Genomic DNA, 19,499 nt, shown 5'->3' on the forward strand with positions numbered 1-19,499 from the left:
GTCACTTTGTGCAAACCATGCGAAGCTACCGACATGGCATTTGTTACGCTAGACGTTATTTTAGGGAGACAAACGAGAATAGCTTCACCGGAGGAGCAGGGAGAGGCCATGGTTTGGAATTTACGGTTTGACACATTAGCAAATTAAATTGCTTTTGTCGAGATGTCGACTGTACCCTGTATCATTTTCACCTAAGGATGATTGCTCTGAAAGTCTTTCGACGTTACAGACGGTGACTGTACAAGGGGAACACGCATGCGCTGTTGCAACCACCGAGCCGCAGACGATCAGAGCTGGTAAGTCAAATATGAGGTCTGAATTATTCTCTTACAGAGCCAATTCATCAAATTCAGTTTTAATTAATTTTTTTGATACTGCAGACAAGAACACATTTCAGCCGGCGCCTGTAGATTAAAAATGTCCTGTTATTTTGTGTATAAGTAGATCGGTTTGTCATTATGGACAGTATCGACCGCATTGCTATGTGTTAGAAAAAATGAATTGATTTGATAGTGCTAATTTATGTTAGATACTTGTCATTAACAGGGTTATCGCGTCGAGGTTGTAAAACATCTTGCGTCCTTATCGTTGTTTCGGGCTAAGAAAAATGTGAAAATGGGAGCTTCCCGAATGGGTTGACAGGGATCGTTTTTCATCAGATGGGATATTTAAAGAATTTGAGATACTGCTTTTGCACATTTTTGCCTCAAACTAAAGTCCTCCGCCATTTTAACTGAAGTGTATTTTGTGTGTGTGTGTGTGTGTGTGTGTGTGTGTGGTGGGGTGGGGGGAGGGGGAGGGGGGGGGGGTCGCAGCTGGTGGGTGAATATGGTACATGTCTTTTGGCTGTAATGGATGGCTGTTAAAGTCATACGAGGTCTTTGATGTTGATGAACGAAGACATATTGGCTCTATTAGTTTGTTGAATTGGTATTAAAACCCGGCCTATGTAATTATTTATTTTTGCTAGGATTTATTCATTTTTTGTCAAGTTCAGGAAATTTCTCTTAACTATTTTCACATTTGTATTACCCATGTATGATCAGAGCCACTTCTTGGAGAGCAGAGGTTTTTGCCCATATTTTTCCAAAAATGGTATTGTGCCAAAGCTTCTGTATATCTTTACTGATCTGAAAAAAAAAAAAAATTGTTTGGTTGAAAGAGTAGTTCTAAAACATTTTCCCCCTTAGATTTCTGGCCACGTAATTTTTATACAGGCCAGAATTGTCAGCTTGCATTTGAGCTATCTGTTGTGGTTCTTCATTAATAAAAACATTGAAATGTTGGTCATTAGCAAAAAACTCAGTAAGGGGCAAACACTTCATAGATATTGACCTTTACAGACATAGTCCTGTGGGCCACTGAGAATGACATTCTGCTTTCTCCACACTTTACAGGGCTCTGAAATAGAGAAAGAACAAAAAGATGAGTGCCAAGGTTAGCATGGAAGCTCCACCTAAAGAACCCGATTGCATTGCTTTGGACCCATCCTCCTCATCTCCCTGTAAGGCTGTTCTCCTCTGTGAGAGTGAGACGGTGGCCAAAAACACTCAGCCTCAGCCCCATTCCACCACAGCTTTTCTCCTACCAGGTGAGCACTGACCTGAGGGTGGCAGTCTTGCCACATGGGTTTTGAAAAACTAAAACATGGAAAAGGAAGTGCATGCTAAAAGACTAAAACTATTACGATGCGTGACAAAAAAGACGAAAAATGAAAAGTCGGCACACAAAAATATTCTTTCAGGGACTTAAATTCTGGGGAGTGGCAGCATCCAGACCTCGTCAAATTAAAAGTGAGCAACTCACAGCCTTTGTCAATGCTCGTTAAGGCTTAATGCTGACACAATGAGAAATTTCACACTGTGGTAGTCCTGGCCATTAACACCAGGAGGTAGTATGATGCTAATATGTAGGTATCAGGCAAGAACGGATAATGCGCTGCTAGATTTGGAAAGAATGATGACTACAATGACATATTTGCATGTAGGTGTGGAAAAGCTGAGACCGTTACATGAAACAACTGAACAAATAACGTTGTATACATTGGTCATTTAGCAAAATAGCAACATCAGTTTTGACCACCATCCATGGTCTATGTGCTGACAAAAGTGGAAAGGATCTGAGGAAGTTCCTAGGATTACTTAAAAATTTAAAAATGTTCATTATTTTGAAACATAATCAAAAATGGCTAGCTTCTTGTTGGATTTTTTTTTCTTATTTCTTAGTTTTGTAGCTGTAGTCGTACTGCAGTTTGGTGGAGAGCACCATTTCCTTGCTGTGCATATTCACCATGATGATGAATACTCTTATGTTGGTGTGAACTTGATCCATCCATTCATCCATCCATCCATCCATCCATCTATCCGTTAACTGCCTAGGCTAATTATTTTTTATGCACATAGGTCAAACAGATCAAGGGGCTATTTTGTAGGGGTGCCATGGAGCCATTATGTGACACATGCACTAGAGCACTACTGGCCTGTGTACATTTCCGCCATGTTTGAATTTAGTGTAGATTTTAATGAGTTTTCAGCATGTTAGAGTCCCTAAATAAGCAGCTCTTCAACAAAATATAACTGCTCTGTATTCCCATAAGCATATTTTCTGATGATAGATCAGTTTATATTATTTGAATATAACAACTTGGTACATTCACTCAAATTACTGTAATTTAGTTGCTTTTTTGGGTACTAGTGCTTTTTTTAGTAGTTTTTAAAATCACTAGTTTTTTACTTTTACTTAAGTATATTTTCACTGAAGTATTGTACTTAATTACATTTTAAAAGCATCAAGTACTGAGTAAAAAAATAAACACTAAGAGCCACAACAAGACGGTTGAATATTACTGCCAACAACATGAAACTGACCAGTTGTTTGGCTTTCACAACACATGACAGTCAGTACATGCACATAGCAAGAGAATGACTCCCCTTTTATTCCAAAAACAATTGCCGTGTTGTGTTTCAGGTTAGGTCACACATTATAATAAACAACCTGGTTGGAGGTCCATATTTAGGGCCCTCCCACCTGGGACCATCCTCTATTTAGGACAGGTCATATTTTACCATAAAAGCCCCTTGGGTTTCAAAAGTAGCTACTCAGTACTTTGAGTAAATTTTAAATGACCTACCTTTTGCCTTTACTTGAGTGGACTTATAGACCAGTACTTTTAAGTCTACTCAAGTAAATTTTAACCAAAGTGACAGTACTTTTACTTGAGTAAAAAACAACAGTACTTTTTCCACCCCTGCAATTTGGTGAACTACAGTGAAGAATATAACCTGATTAGTTGTTAGGGTAGTCATGTGTTATAGACAGGAAGTAAAGTGTTGCTCTTGAAGTGCTTTGTTGAACGCAATGAATGAATGATGGCAACGGAGCAACACAGTCGTTTTACTTTAAGTGTCAAGCCAAGTCAATTTATGAAACATTGCCATGTCATCACTTAGAAGTAGCTATTAAAAATAACGCTTAAGAAATGTAATTATTGTTTAAGAAGACCAAAGATAGCCACTACATTAAGTAAAACATGTTCAAAAAGCCTGACGATGGTCATCATGGCGATGACAGAAGTGGACAAGACAGCACAAGAAAAAATGTAATCCCATCCACATGCACTTTTTTGTCAAAAACATCTTTGTCCACATTAAAACATAAGCATGCCTTTTTTTACTTTATGTAAAGAGCATGCCATGTCAACAGCAGTACGTCCTTCACTGTGCAAATTGTATGATGATCATCTTTGCCTTCCTCTGCCCTGACCACTTCAGTGTCGAAATGTGTCCCACCAACTTTGAACCAGGTCTCATCTGAGGTTTGTGTCCTTGGAATGTTGTATGAAGAGTGACCTCCATTGTCCATTCAGGCATCTCTGTTCAAGATTCAGACATTAAACACTGTTTACATTTCCAATTCCTGAAAGCAGATATCCTCAAAAGTGTGTTTTCATTTATCTAAGCTCTGTTTTAAGAAAATTCCCACCAACATGTGGACTCTGTGACAGCTTCTTAAGGAAAATTAGACAAGGAAGTTTTGGTCTTGCTACGATGACTCTTGTTATAAAAGCCTGCCATGCATGGTACCATACACCACCATTTATGAACACTTGTTGAATTGGTTGTGGAAATAGAGGCTATATGGTGGTTGAAAATGCACAGGATTCTGGACCAGAAGCACACAGCTGCAGATGCAAAGCTGCCCACAGGATGGCACTAAAGTACACTGAAAAGGGAGGAGGAACTCCTGAACAGAACTCAGAACAGTCCATACTATCACAGTTAACTGCAGGAGCTGATAAAATGAATCTTCCAATGACAGGTAATTAGAGTCCAGACTTTTTAATGAACTACTAAACGAATGCTCAAAACTACTAAAGGAGTTAATTGCTACAAATGATGATGGACTGTTGCTGTCTACCAAGGAAGAAAAAGAAGCTGATCAGTCATATTGGTTCAAGCCAAAACTTAGATATTGACAATTCCATAAATAAATGAATGAAGTTGAGAGATGGATAACTACAAGATCACAATGTCAAAATGACATAAAGCCAGATGATAGTGTTTCTGCTGTTGATTCCCCAGTAGAGACGAAATCTGGTTTGTGTTGCAAGACACACTGTTACAAGCAGTTCATCAAAATAATTCAGAGCTTTATACATATTGTCTGTACAGCAGAAGGAACAATCTGAACAGGTGCTGCCTTTCTTGCACATGCGGCATCCCTGAAAAGTGACAGGCATTAGACTTTGAAGAATGCAAATTTAAGGCCAAAAAGGAACAACCTTAGATTGAAATCTATGAATGAGGTAATCTCAGGAACTGATGGTGTGTGGTGATGCTTAAACAAAATAGTGTCACTGAAATGTTATTTAAACAACAGAAATTGTCAGACTTGCCCCAAAGATATTCCTCTTTTCAGTGGTGGTCCATCAGTTAAAATCATTCACAAAGCCAGGAAACACTGTGTTATTCAAGGCGGACTCCTACACAAATTTTGAATCGTAAGAATTTTTTTGAAGTCTAGCTGAATTTCAGCCTTATCATGCATTATTTGTCATGTAATGTACAGGGGAACACAATGGCTGCTCCTGACTGGTCAGATCATTATCTGACATATTTGATATTTTGGTGGTATGACTGCACGTTCTTGAACTGGTGAGACCACAGATCCAACCATTTCAGGTGGAAATGAGTTACGTGAATTTACATTGATTATAATGAATAATTTTGGTAAAACATTAGTTAAACAGATGCACGTGTAAAAGAGCTTGCTATATGAGATAGTTATTAATGTACTATTTGTGTTTGCTGGTGTATGCTCGTGTGAACATTGGTCGTGCATCATAAACAATTCAGTTACACACTGTTAGCTGTCATCTCATCACAACTGTTATGTACTCAGCTTATAATTGCTTAGCGTCTGCCCAGCTTAACCTGACAGACCAGATAGACATTTTTTTATATATCCATTGCATGGATATAATTCACATTCAACTGGAGCACCTCCCATACGGAGGAAGGTGATTGGACAATTCAAGGATTTGCCAGATGACAGACATACAGTCTGGCCAGTCTTAGCCCAGCTTAAAAGCCTTTGATCATACCAATTAAGACAAAACTGACAGTGACAGTGACAGGTTATACTACCTTGAGTTTACCAAAGGAAAGACCAGAAACATGGTTAGAACTAGTTAGCAAGAGTGAAGCAAGAAAACGGATTGAATAGGATATCACAAGGTTCAAATGGAGACTTTAGTTTCACAGAGAGTCAATATTGGGTTTATGGACCAGAGTATTTGACGAGAGACATAAATCACTGGCCAGTATCACCAAGCATGAGAGAAAGATGATGTGGAAATTAAAGCAGCAGTAAGTGAGAATGAACAGAGTGTCATGAGAATCTGCTTAACAAGCTTATTTGTCATTATCCTCACTGGCACAGATCTAAGAAAAACAGTATTGGATGATTGAATCCAAACAGTGGCTTCATAAGCTGAGCACACATTGCAAAAAGAGATGAAGGTTGCATCAGTTGTCAAGGCCAACAGAAGTTAAGTATCCTCTGATTCTTCCTAAAAATCATCATGTGTCTATGTTAAATGCAACCATTGTGAAAATTAGGGTCAATACAGATACAGTGGTTCAGGTTACTGATACAGGTCTTTTTTTTTTTATCAAGTCTCATCATTCATGCTTCAATTATGTCAATATTTTCTCCCACATTTGACCATGAAAAGAGATCAGATTTTGTCCAACAGATGACTTCTTTTGTCCAGTGAAAAAAAAAATGGTTGGTTTTTCAGCAGATAGGTATGCTAGATACAATCATTAATTTGATTGTACACAACGGATAAAAATTGGCTATTGATATCTGATTGATATCTACCACATTATTTGCTGTTGACCAATGTTTGTCAATAATGTTAATATGGTCAGAGCAAATGCTATCCCATCGGTCAGCATCAGCATACCCATTGTTGATGTCAGGCTAGGGTTTAAAACTAGCAAGAACATTTCTGACATGGCAGTCTTTTTGATTTGGGGTCATGGGGTGTTCTGGAGACATTGTTGATTTTGTCTCACACCAAGAATGCTAGCCATTCCTGATGTTTGACAACAGGCAGTGATAAAGAATATGTGGGACCTTGATAATTGGTACGATACATACCATTTTAGAAGCAATGAACTAAATAATACTTGCCCCTTCTACTAGAACAGGCGTTGTTTGCACCCAGGAGAAACCTAAAACTAGGAGATGTTGTTCTCATAGTTGATGAGAGTGCACCCAAATGTTGATGGGAAAGAAAAGACAGTATGTGACATGAATGGACTTGACAGATATGCATTTGTTAAAACTAAGATTTATGTTTTGAAAGACCAACAGACAAGTTGTCTGTTGCTTGAAATGTATGTGCATGTGAAGTTCATATGTCAAGTGGTATGTGTAGGCCTAAAGTACCAAATAACATTATCATGATGTACATTTTTAAATTTTGTTGAAGTGGATTTGAAACAATTTTTATTAATAGATGACTGCAAGATGTGTTTAAGTAAGAGCCATATAATTTATGAATTAAAGTAAAATGTTGCTTTAACTTTTTAAACCCTGATGCCTTAAATAATAGCCAGATTTTTCTCATTTTTTTGTAACTGAGATTTATTTAAACCTTCTACTGAAATACAAAAAGAGAAAAATTGCCATAGGAATTCACATTTTTTGCTATTGCATTTGCTGCATTATGCATATCTTTCAATTGATAATCCACTGGAGGGCATTTTTTAAATCATTTATCAGATTGTATACAAAAGGTTTTTAAGGAAATTATTGATCATGGTGACTGGACAGAGGTCTCACAAAATCATGTATCAAATATGATACAATCAGCTATAAAGGGTTAACTTAAATGTTTGTTCAAAGATAGTTGCAGAAATTACTTCCAACTCAGGACAATCAAATAACCACAGAGTTACACTTTACAAAATATAGGACCAATCTTTCTTGACAGAATAGAAATGACAGAATTCATAAAATGGGGTCGGGAGACGAGTGCAGAGAAACTAATATACCTGCAAAGTCATCTACAGTACATGGTTTCTACTATTACCCACTACACACAGGTCAAGAAAAGGCATTTTTGGTATTTTTGAAGGTGGGTTGTAGGTACTTGGCCATGGTAGTGACACCAGCCTCCAGAGAATTCATTTTGCATTGCCCTTTAAGGAGAGCACACTAGGGGCACTTGTGCGGAAGCTGAGCTATACAGTGCTGCAGAAGCTTTTTTGTAGCCACTGGGGCTAAACACTGCTAGTGTTGTGCTTATAGTCATTATAGCAATAGGCAACAGCAGAGAGTACAGTCCAGACCTACCCCCTCTTTGCAAAGTATCTTGAGCAAGTATGGGTTATGAATTGGTGCTATACAAACAAAGGCTGATCGAATGATTGACTGATTGATTGATTGACTGATTAATTGACTGACTGATTGATTAATGGACTGATCGATTGATTGATTGACTGATTGAGAAGTTTATCCATATAATTTAGCAAGTTTAGGCAGAAATGGATAGAGAAGTTAGCTCAAAATTTGAAGCATTTTATCCCCCCAGAAGGCTCTGTGTCTGGCACTATTTTGCGATCCAACTTTTGGCTACATATTCTTTCAGTGGTTTGAGTCTGCAATTCAACAGAGAAAACAATAACAAACTAAACTAAATCTACTAATTTCAGCTTAGTTTTCCATTTCAACAGCTGACACATTGTTTTCATAAACTAAACATATCTTTTTCACTTTACCATGCCTAATCTAACTATCAGCCATTAGAAGAATAAAGTGACAGGCATAAACTTACTTGGATGAGAAATTTCTATTGAGCTCCTCTGGTTGGGTTCAGTTTTTCCAATTTGTAAAAGACTGGTATTCGGTGAGACAAGAAAATAGATGGAGAGTGATGCAGACTGCAGGCATACAGTTGACATACAGATGTGATACAGATACAGATGACATTTATTCTGTGAAAAAACAGGTGTCAAACAGGCGGTCAACACTTTAAGACAAAGACAGCCAATATTGTACATGCTGGTTATAGTTCATTTTTTTCTGAAAATCTGAATAAAAAGGGGTTGTTCTAGACATTGTTCAGAAGAACAGTGTACCTTGATTAAGAAAACATGAGTGCAGAAAATGATAGGCTGCTCTGCTAAAATGATCTCAAATGCTTTAAAATGGCAACCAAAACCAGAAAGATGTGAAAGAAAATGGAAAACAACCTTTCAAATGGATCAAGGAATAGCCAAAATGGCAAAGACTAAGCCAATGATCAGCTCCAGGATCATCAAAGAAGGTCTAAAGTTACCTTTGAGTACTGTAATAATTAGAAGACACCTATGTGAAGCCAATCTATTGGCAAGAAGCCCTGCAAAGCCACATTATTGAAAAAATGACACGTGCTGAAGTGGTTTCAACCTTTCAAAGAACTCATTGACTGGCCTTCAGACATAGTACATAATTTTGTGGAGTGATAAAAGCAAGATTGCTCTTTTGAGGTCTGGGGGCTGCAGATAGTTTGTCAGGTGACCCCACAACACTGAATTCAAGCCACAGTACACTGTTAAGACAGTGAAGCATGATGGCGCAAGCATCATGATATGGCGTTATTTCTCATATTGTGGTGTTAGGCCTATTTATCGCATACCAGGGATCATGGATTGATTGAATACATCAAAATACCCGAAGAGGTCATGCCTTATGCTGAAGAGGAAATGCCCTTGAAATGGGTGTTTCAACAAGACAATGACTCCAAACACCAGTAAGTGGGCAGTATCTTAGTTCCTGACCAACAAAATGAACGTTATGGAGCAACCAGCCCGATCCCTGGACCTTAATCCAATAGAAACTTCTCAGAAACAGCTATTTTACAACTAAATATTACAAAAAAGCTAAATCTTCAACCATTTTTAGTTTATACAGTAAATGATTTTGTGAAGAGAAGTGAAGACACTTTGTTAACAGCCTAATATTCCTTTATTCACTTACTGTAAAGTATTTTTTCTTCAACTTTTGAATTGGAATAGAATATGCAGTGTACCCGATGCATCTGCATGTATAAGCACAGCTGTATGGAACCACTATTGTATTGCCTACACTGACATCCTGCACAACGTGGGGGTCTCACGCTATTTTGTCGGAGGTGCAAACTAACAGCAGCTTTTTCATTTATCTTGCTGAAAATATCAGGATCACACTGCAATTTTTGAGCATTGCTGGTGAAGTGGTGTGGTGCATATATATATATATATATATATATATATATATATATATATCCAATCACCCCGAATCACACCTTGAACTTTTATACATCTGTATAAAAGTTCAAGGTACTCAAAACACCCTGTTGGTGACTTAGTAGGTGATTTTATTTTGAAATTATAGGTTAGCATGTTAACAAAGTGCAAATTAGACAGTTTTGTTGAAGTGTGATGTGGTAAGCAAATAATGCTCTCTTAGGTAGGGTCAGAGAGTATAAGTTCAAGAAAATGACTTTGACTCTCTCCTCAGCTCCCAGCCATCAGAAGATAGAAGTGACATCGCCTGTTGGGGTAGGAGAACTTGGTAAAGGAAGCAGGGCTAATGAGACATCCACCCCCACCCTGACAGCACAGGTAGGCGGGGCTTGTAGCATTGTCCATGTCCTAGAGTGGAAGGAGGGAATGGCTATTCTGCCCAACAGCAACCTCAAGGTAAAGTGATGTTTTTGGTTTCATCATTTACTGTCAAATTTAAGCAATTTTTTGTTCTTCCACTTGTTCTTTGTTTAGGTTCCCTCAAAGCATCTTATTCAGAGCAGATTTAAATAAACATAGCACCAAATAGTTATAATTCTTTACATGCAAGAAGATGGACAGCTGTTAATTATTACAAGATATGCTCACTGACAAACTTACCAAATTAATTGTAGCTGCTGCTCATAAGGCTGAATAGGCCATGCATATGGAAGCTAAGTACACAATCCCGTGCTCCACAAGCAGGTCAAAGTGTCCTTGGGAATGATGCTGAACCTAATAATCTCCATTTCTGATGAACTTGTGTGTGATTCAGAATAGAATCTTTATTAATGGGGAAGCTCCTTGCACTAAAGCATCATCGATTGGTGTTGACTGAGCGTGTCATTTGAGTGACTTACATGCAGTGTAGTAAGGTATGAACTATATTGGCACTGATTTGTTTGGTAGAGCAGTTTATTACATAACAAATTGTGATGGATATTTTTTCAATTTTCAAAATGGTGTTTGAAAACAAGATTATATTTTACTTTCCTGATAGTCCTCATTCCAGCCACAGCCATATTCCTGTGACGTCACACTTAGGGTGGGATGCTTAAATGCTGTTATTGTGTTTCACTGTTACATTACCTTATTGTAAAAATGAGGTTAGATCTCTCTCTGGATTCTTAGTATCTCTCTTCTTTGTGGTTGCTTTTAATTCAGGAAGTGATCAAATAAAAACAGTTGTGAGAATCTCAACCTTTGCATGACAGAGAATAGATTATAATAATATGGCATACAACATCTTTTGAGTTTCACACAATGAGCATGATGTCACAAGATCATGGCTGCAGTGGGAATATGGCCAGTAAAACATAACATTTTTTGCTGAGGTCAGACCTACACATGGCTCTGTATGTGCCTGAATAACTGACTGACGCTACTTCCAGAGCCATACATACACAGTTGTGCTGTGGGTGGTGTTTAGTTGTTCTGAAAGCCATCTGTAATGGCTACCTCCATTGCAGTAAATACCTCAGATATAGCTTTAGCATTGCAGCCGTTTCTGTCTAAAATAAAAAATAAAAACAACCCTATAAGCTTTTCATATTGACAAAGATGTTTTCGCTCTTCTGCCAATCTGCATTAGCATGAGTAGGTGATGGGGGAAAGGGTTACTTGTTGTGTGAATGCTTGTATAAAATGCCTGCTAGTGGAGTGATTAGCTCAGACTTAGCCACAGCGGCACTTCGATCAGAACTTGACAGGATTTATTTTTAAAACAAACGTGAAGGCAACACTGAAAGCTTTCAGTGACAGAAAAGGTGTTTTTGCTTTTCTGCCGTCCTACTTCAGCATGAGTTTGTTATTGTTACGGGGAAAGGGTTACTTGTTGTGAGTGATCGTATACAATGCCTGCTAGTGGAGTGATTACCTTGGACTTAGCCACAGCAGCAGTTTGTCAGAACTGGTCAACATGTCTTTATTAAAACAAGGGCAGATAGCAACACTGAAGGGTTTCTGTGTCAGAAAAGATGTTTTTGCTCTTCTCCTGCTCTATTTTGGCAAGGGTATGCAATCTTTCGGTTTTCTGGTGTAACCAGAAGCTCTTGCCATGGTAGCCGTTAGCTCAGATGTAGCTGTAGAACAGCGGCAGAACTGGGCTTCATTTCTTTTTAAAACAAGCACAAAGAGCCACAACGGAAGCTTGTCCTGGCACAGAAGTTGTTTTTGCACATCTCCAGAGCGGCCTTGTCATCAATTTCACATGAAGCTCTGCCATTCACGATTCAAGGCAGCGCTGGCCTGCATAAGTGTAGCGCACTACGTCATTTGTTGCTCTGATAGCCTGAAATGAATGGGATGGACAGAATGTTCCTCCAGTCACCTTATGGTGTGTCAGGTTAGCTGTTTCCTGCTGACAGAGCTTTATGTTCTAAACTTTAAGGGTCCTTCTCAGGCCACATACGTTAGGGACAGCACAATTACACACTCCAAAAACTAATCAATCACTCTGCCAGAACAAACAATTTAGTCTGGCATTTTAGGCATTCCAGATAACTGCAGTCAGCCATATACTAGGTTTTAACCTAGTCTTGTTTATTAGTAACAGGCTAGGAACAAGGGCTCTATGGACAAAATTGAATATTTTAGCATCACAGAAAATTATTGCCATTAGTATACATTGAAGTATTGGTGTGTATGTGTATGTGTAGTTTTGTGTGAGTGATGTAGGAACATTGAGCACACTGATCACCCCAGGGACCACCAGTACCATCACTGAGCCAGCAGTCAGGACTCCTGTGAGATCCACTGACACAGAAAGTCCTCCAGCATGCAAGTCAGGTAGAGTCATGCTTACATATAGTTGCTTAATTCAAACATTTACAATTACAGTTACTAAAAGCATTTCAATTTGCATGTACATTGGCAAAACAGGCTTGAGACAAAAATCTGTTACCATGTTTTATTTTCAGATATACTACTATATTTGCTTCTCCTGTATTATAGCGAGCATATGATCCATTAAGATTTTCTAAAATATGGATCAAAATCATACTTTACTCTTTTTGTTGCATGTTCATGTAAATAAAGGTTTGTTAAATGCTGTAAATGACTCGTTTTGTTTTTAAAAAAAATACTTATCAATATCCCCCTTTTTTGAGGTTACTTGTGTGTTTTAAGCAGATGTGAGAAATAATTACATGAACGACAGCAAAAGTTTTTTTTTGTTTGCACAGAGTAAAGCTATGAACATTTTACCAGATATGTTTAAAGTAGAAAAGAAACTGTTGTATTGAATTAGATGTTGAAACATGTTCAAAATAAAACACATTTTAGAAATGCATTCAGAGAGGTATCAGTAGAGAAAAGAATTCCAAAAGATGTGAAAATTATTTAAAGGCAAGCTTAGCTTTGCTTGATTTGTATTTTATTTTTTTATTTTTTTTATTTTTTTGATTGTTTCTTATGTCAGATGGATCTGCTCCTGTTTCTTCTATGAGAGGTGTGACTGTGGAGCCAGATATGTTGATGACAGGCAAATCTGAGGTCCAGGTTGGACCAGGACAACACAACCATGACCCCAGAGCTCAGAGGATCTATACTGAGGAGCTCCGCAGAGAACCGATGACTGACAAGTAAGTTGGTCAAAACTGCCTTTCTTCTAATCTTATGCTTGTGTCCTCACACAGAGTTGTTCGAAGTAGTATAATCAAAGCACACTTTGCCCTCTTTTTCTTTTCTTATTCAGTCACATATGTCAAAGTGATCATCATTTTTCATCCTGGCAACTAAATGTGTCCATTTGTCTTTTGAGGTGCTGGTAGTAGTTTTTATGGCACAGCATACAATATATAGTCGATAAAATGCAACAAGCCAGGGCATGCAATCAGACAGAAACCATGAAACACAACGTAATCTGTACCTTGATCGGCAAAATTGATTCCATGCTTATAGAAGAGATGTGTCTGCCCTCTCCACACCTCAGGAGAAGTGTTGGGGTTGAGAAGGTGCCAGCAGGTGGGAGAGCCACTTCCCTTAACACTGATCACCTGAAGCCCATGAGGAAGAGAAAAAGGAAGGAATATCTGAGCCCCTCTGAGGAAGACTCTGATGTAGACTGCAGGGTAGGACATCATTGTTATTCATTTAAATAATTTTAGATAGACAGAGCTTTGTGAAACTGATCAGACAGCTTTTTTTAAATACAAAACAGTGTCATATAGGTCTGGAAAAACCACACTAAATGTTTTCTACATACCATTGTTAGGTCTAATTCATTGACCTTTTTGTCTCTCTAATGAAGTCATGTCATTTGTATTTCTTTTGTTTTTAGGATGAGAAAATGGATTACTCCAAAGCAGACATCAGACAAATCCGAGGTTGGATTATTTCACAAGTCTCATTTTTACCTAAAACTTTACTATTATTTTTATTTGGCTTTTTTTCAGTGCTGTACATTTTTTTTCCTAAATCTCTTTGAATTGCCAAAGATATCAATGCAAATCAGGTCTTATTAACGGGACCAAGAGTTAGCTTCAGAGTTATTTAAGTTGGTTCTGTTACTTTTAATATTGTTTTATAACATGGGGTTGCTGTACTGTGTAATTGTCCTGAGTGGTCCCCTTGCTTCATCCATTCCTTGGACATTCACTGCAACACTTATCTTTTTTTTCAATTAGTATCCCTTTATTCAGGGCAGGAAATTGAGTGAATGTGTTTATATTCTATCAGTATAATAGTTTGCTTTTGAATGAAAAGTAAACTTAACATATTATTTTACTTTGGAATTAGAGAATTCCTGTTTTTATCAGTATCAATTTTCTCCCTGTCTTGTTAAAATGTTTGCTGTTCAGTTAAGTACTTTTCTTGACCTTACATAGTAAAATGTTGCTGTGACACATAAAACAAAAAATAACCAACTAACTACTTTTGATGTAGCTGAAGACAGTAAGACAGAGCAGTGGACATGGGCTCAGTATCTGAAGGAAAAAAAAGCTGTTGCTGCACCCAGTATGCTTTTCCAAGAGGTATGTTTGAGTTCATTATTGTTTTTTTTCTACTATAGTATTTTTTAAGAAGCACAGACACAAATCTATGGTACTGAATTAAAGAAACTACAGCATTAATGGAAGGAAATAAGAGGTTAACTTGGAGAATGTGATTTTTGCAGTAAAGAGCAGAAATAGATATTTTTGTTACAGGGTGTAATTTTGAGGGAGTTCTCATTGTGATTTCTTAGAAAAAAATGTAATCTAAAAGTTGTATTTACACAATAAAAGCATGAATTTGAAGAGAGAATTTTCCTCTAGTCAAAGGAGGAAAAATTCAGATAGTAAGAGAAACAGGAAAACTACAGGGCTTATTTCAGTAATCCAATTCAAATAGGGAAATTCAAATATTATATAGAGTCATTACACACAGACTGATGTTTCAAGTGTTTATTCTTTTGATTTTGTTGAGTACTAGTTACAGCTAATGAAAACACATAATTTAGTATCTCAGAAAATTAGAATATTGTTAAAAAATTAGATATTGGAGACTCAAAACACCGGCAAAGGTTTTCTGAGCCTTTAAATGGTCTCGCAGTCTGGGTCAGTAGGTTACACAATCATGGAGAAGACTGCTGACTGGACGGATGTCCAGAAGACGATGATTGACACCCTGCACAAGGAGGGTAAGACATGAAAGGCCATTGCTCAAGAAGCTGGCTGTTCACAGAGCGCTGTATCCGATTCAAGGATTTGGGTGAACTCCACAAGGAGTTGACATCAGCTGGAGTCATTTCAGAAGACACTTCTCACAGACGTAGCCAGGACATGGGCTACGGCCAGGTCTCCCTTGAAAAAGAGGTCTTTGATCTCAATGGGACTAACCTGGTTCAGTAAAGGTTACCAAAAAAAATGAAATAAAAACACAACTGTCACATTCCTTGTGTCAAGACACTCTTGAACCAGAGACAACCTCCGAGGCATCTTACCTGGGCTAAGGACAAGAAGGGTCTGGACTGTTGCTCAGTGATCCAAAGTCCTGTTTTCAGATGAAAGTCAGTTCTGCAATTCCTTTGTAATTCAAGTTCCCAGAGTCTGGAAGAAGAAGGGAGAGGCACAGAATCCATGTTGCTTGAGGTCCAGTGTAAAGTTTCCACAATTAGTGATAGTTTGGGGAGCCATGCCATCTGCTGGTGTTGGTCCACTGTGTATTATCAGGTCCAAGGTCAGCACAGCTGTCTACCAGGGAGTTTTAGAGCACTTCATGCTTCCCTCTACTGACCAGCTTTATGGAAATACTGATTTCCTTTTACAGTTGGACTTTGCCCACCCACACTGCTAAAAGTACCAATACCTGGTTCAAGGACCATGGTATCCCTGTGCTTGATTGGCAAACAAACTGGCCTTGTGAAGAGGAAGATGCGAGACACCAGACCCAACAACACAGAAGAGCTAAAGGACACTATCAGAGCAACCTGGGCCTCCATAATACCCCAGCAGTGCCACAGACTGGTTGCCTCCATGCCACGCTGCATTGCTGCAGTATTTCAAGCAAAAGGAGCCCCGACTAAGTATTGAGTGCTGAACATGTTTATACTTTTTAGTAGTCCAACATTTCTGTGTTAAAAATTCTTTTTTTAAAATTAGTTTTATATTCTAATTTTCTGAGACACTGAATTTTGGGTTTTCATTGGCTGTAAGCCAAAATCATCAAAATTAAAAGAAATAAAAATTTGAAATGTATCAGTCTGTGTGTAATGAGTCTTTAATACATGAGTTCCACTTTTCAAATTGAATTACTGAAATAAATCAACTTTTTGCTGATATTCTAATTTATTGAGATGCACCTGTATACAGTCTCCAACTATCTATTTGCTGTCCTCTTGTGTTGTTTTTGTTCTAGGGCCGATTCAGCTCTCCCTACCTTAATTTTATTATGATGCATGTGGATCATACATTGATACCTGCTTTTTTTTTTATCTAACAATCTTTTATCTATGTGTTTAGTCCCAGAGAGTGCCAACATTGAAGAATGGCTTTAAACAGGGGATGAAGCTGGAAGGAATTGACCCACAGCACCCATCCATGTACTTTGTCCTTACTGTGGCAGAGGTTAGCAAGATAACCATTAATGAGTTCAATAGATATCATTGATGGGATGTGCTTTCAGAGTTAAGAAATCATCATTTACTCCCTAACCAGTTTACATGCAGTATGAGTAGAGTCTTGCAGCCTGTTTTTTTTCTTTTCTCTAATTCATCATGTCATCATATAGGTCTGTGGTTACCGGTTGCGACTCCATTTTGATGGCTACTCTGACTGTCATGACTTCTGGGTGAATGCCAATTCCCCTAACATCCACCCTGCCGGCTGGTGTGAGAGCACGGGACATAAACTGCACACTCCTAAAGGTAATAGAAGTGACAGCACCGTTTGTTAATTTTTGAAAATGTTTTCATTGACTTTCTCACCTGGATTCAAATGACAAATTAATACATTTCTTATATTAGCTATACCATAAATACTAGCATTCATTCATTCAGCCATTCTTTCATTTATGATTTTCACTTGTAAAAAGCAAAAGATACATGTGCCCTATTGTAATCTTGCAAAGCATTCCATGTCTGTCATCAGGCAAATCCATCTTGCAAAGCTTCAATCTGAAACTATTGTTCCTGGTCCGAAAACAGACCAGGCTAATCAGCGTCATTTTAGGAGCTTAAGGTGGTAGCTATGGGTGGGATTTCATTCTACTGCATGTCAGCATACAATGGCTGCCAGTGAAGTGGTTTACCTCAGATGTAGCTATTCTAAAGCTGCATTTTTTTCTGTCAGAAGTGGACCACAGTAGTAATATACCACTGAAAATAGGATAGTAAATTACTCTTGTGGAGTAATAATGATAATAAATACAGGGTTACTCTTTTGGAAATGCATCTCCACACCACTTAATCCAAACCTTTATTCTCAGCTCTAGCTAGCCAGCCTCCTGTAGCCGGGGACAGCCAACCTACCAATTTTTTCCCCATTTTTTTAATAGTTCAGTTTGCAACAAAAATACAGGACAACACAAATATTACTCAAACATAAACACTTATAATAATAATAATAATAATAATAATAATAATAATAATAATAATAATAATGATAAAAATAGATTTTTCTTCTTCTTATTATTATTAATAACTATATTAATAAGAAGAAGAAGAAGGAAAAGAAGAAGAATATCACCTTAACTGACAAATTTCCTGAAATGTGGATGTCTTCAACATCTAATATGACTCTACCTTAAGGTAATTAAATTTGACAGTACACATTTTTACAGTTACTAGACACTATTTCTAATTCTCTGATCCAAATGGTCAGTTGCCTAAAGCCATTTCTCTAATCAATCCCCCTGTTGCCAAACTTCACACATTCTACCTTGTTAGACAATATTTGCAGAACTCATTTGCTCTTTTTCGCAAAACTCTAAACACAAGCTCACTCTCTAAAACACGTTTTGCATTGACATGCACAGGGGATCGGTAATAGTAACCGTTGGAAGTCAGACGTTAAACACAATTTAAGCAGGAGTGTGTGAGAGGTGGTAGACTCCCAATGAGCCGTTTTCATCAGTTTACACTCTAATTCCAAGATAAATGCCACATATGTTTATCTTGCGGTTTGAAAAGTTGCATACTTGAAGTATGGACACCCAACATTGTGACTTTATATTTATATTTTAAAAATAGGAAAAGTATAATACCCCCTAATTGGTTCATAGGAGTGGTAATTGGACAGTCAGTGCTTTGGAATTGCAAGGAAGTGACATCGTGATATATTTCTGTGTCTAATGTATTCAGGTGTGTTTAATGTTTTGAAAATCACTATGTGTATTGTTTTGCAAAAAGTGTGAGGCTGATATTGTGCTTATAGTGGTGCAAATCTGAGCTGATGTTTCGCTCCTTAAGTGTAAGGCTTTGATAATTGTGTAATACTTTTGATTTTAGTGTTTATGCAGTCGAAAAAAACTGTAATTCGTAAATATGTGCTTATTGGATATCAGCAAAAGTCCAATATTATGTATCCCAAGAGATTTCAGATGAAATTCAAGTAACAGTGATAGACCAAGTTCTTTCTCAGAATGAAAATAAGGGATGAAAAATTCTGAGTTTGCATGTTCGCCCATGCATGCATGAGTTTGTGTGAGCACCCCTTGTTGTATGTCTCTATATGTCAGACCTGCTGTCTGGCAATCAGTCCAGGGTGTACCCTGCCTCTTGCCCAATGACAGTTGGGATAGGCTCTAGCCCCTCCATTACTAATATACAGTGCTCAACAAATTTATTAGACCACCTGTCATATTTGTCTCAGAGACCATCCAGCATCATGAAGTGCTTTAATGCGGACTCTTTCATTTTCAGTGAGCTCTCCACGTTTTACCATTTTGAACAGGAATGAGGGATTTCAAACTGAATTCACCCAAATTTGAGCCGGCTCACTGGGCTTCTCTGAGAAGTCAGAAATGAATGAAGCATAACATTCAACCACTAAAACTCATTTTTCTGTTCAGGAATGCAAGTAAATAACTATAAACTGACATATCAGTCAAGAAATACTAATGTGCTTTACTATTTTCTCAGGTTTTTTTGTAAATCAGTGAATTTGAAAATTCACAGATAACAATAATAATTATTTTTTAGCATTAAAAATATCATTTGGGTTAAAGAGCTTCTACATACTGGTGTATTAACTATTGCAGAAA

General features: G+C 37.7%; 1 protein-coding gene across 2 annotated transcripts in view; it reads left to right on the forward strand.

Moving 5' to 3' along the window:
- The first annotated feature begins 212 nt into the window (after nt 1-212).
- The window catches only part of l3mbtl1 (L3MBTL histone methyl-lysine binding protein 1), a 37,288-nt gene continuing 18,001 nt past the window's right edge, over nt 213-19,499 (forward strand). For both annotated transcript variants that reach the window (XM_041799572.1, XM_041799573.1), the window contains exons 1-10: nt 213-296; nt 1,398-1,591; nt 10,054-10,235; nt 12,476-12,605; nt 13,237-13,399; nt 13,750-13,888; nt 14,098-14,143; nt 14,703-14,791; nt 16,760-16,864; nt 17,028-17,163. In XM_041799572.1, coding sequence (XP_041655506.1) covers nt 1,426-1,591; nt 10,054-10,235; nt 12,476-12,605; nt 13,237-13,399; nt 13,750-13,888; nt 14,098-14,143; nt 14,703-14,791; nt 16,760-16,864; nt 17,028-17,163 — 1,156 coding nt within the window. In that variant the 5' untranslated portion in view covers nt 213-296; nt 1,398-1,425. The remainder of the gene's footprint in view (nt 297-1,397; nt 1,592-10,053; nt 10,236-12,475; nt 12,606-13,236; nt 13,400-13,749; nt 13,889-14,097; nt 14,144-14,702; nt 14,792-16,759; nt 16,865-17,027; nt 17,164-19,499) is intronic.

This window comes from Cheilinus undulatus, linkage group 11, assembly GCF_018320785.1.
Source record: "Cheilinus undulatus linkage group 11, ASM1832078v1, whole genome shotgun sequence".
Taxonomy (NCBI): domain Eukaryota; kingdom Metazoa; phylum Chordata; class Actinopteri; order Labriformes; family Labridae; genus Cheilinus; species Cheilinus undulatus.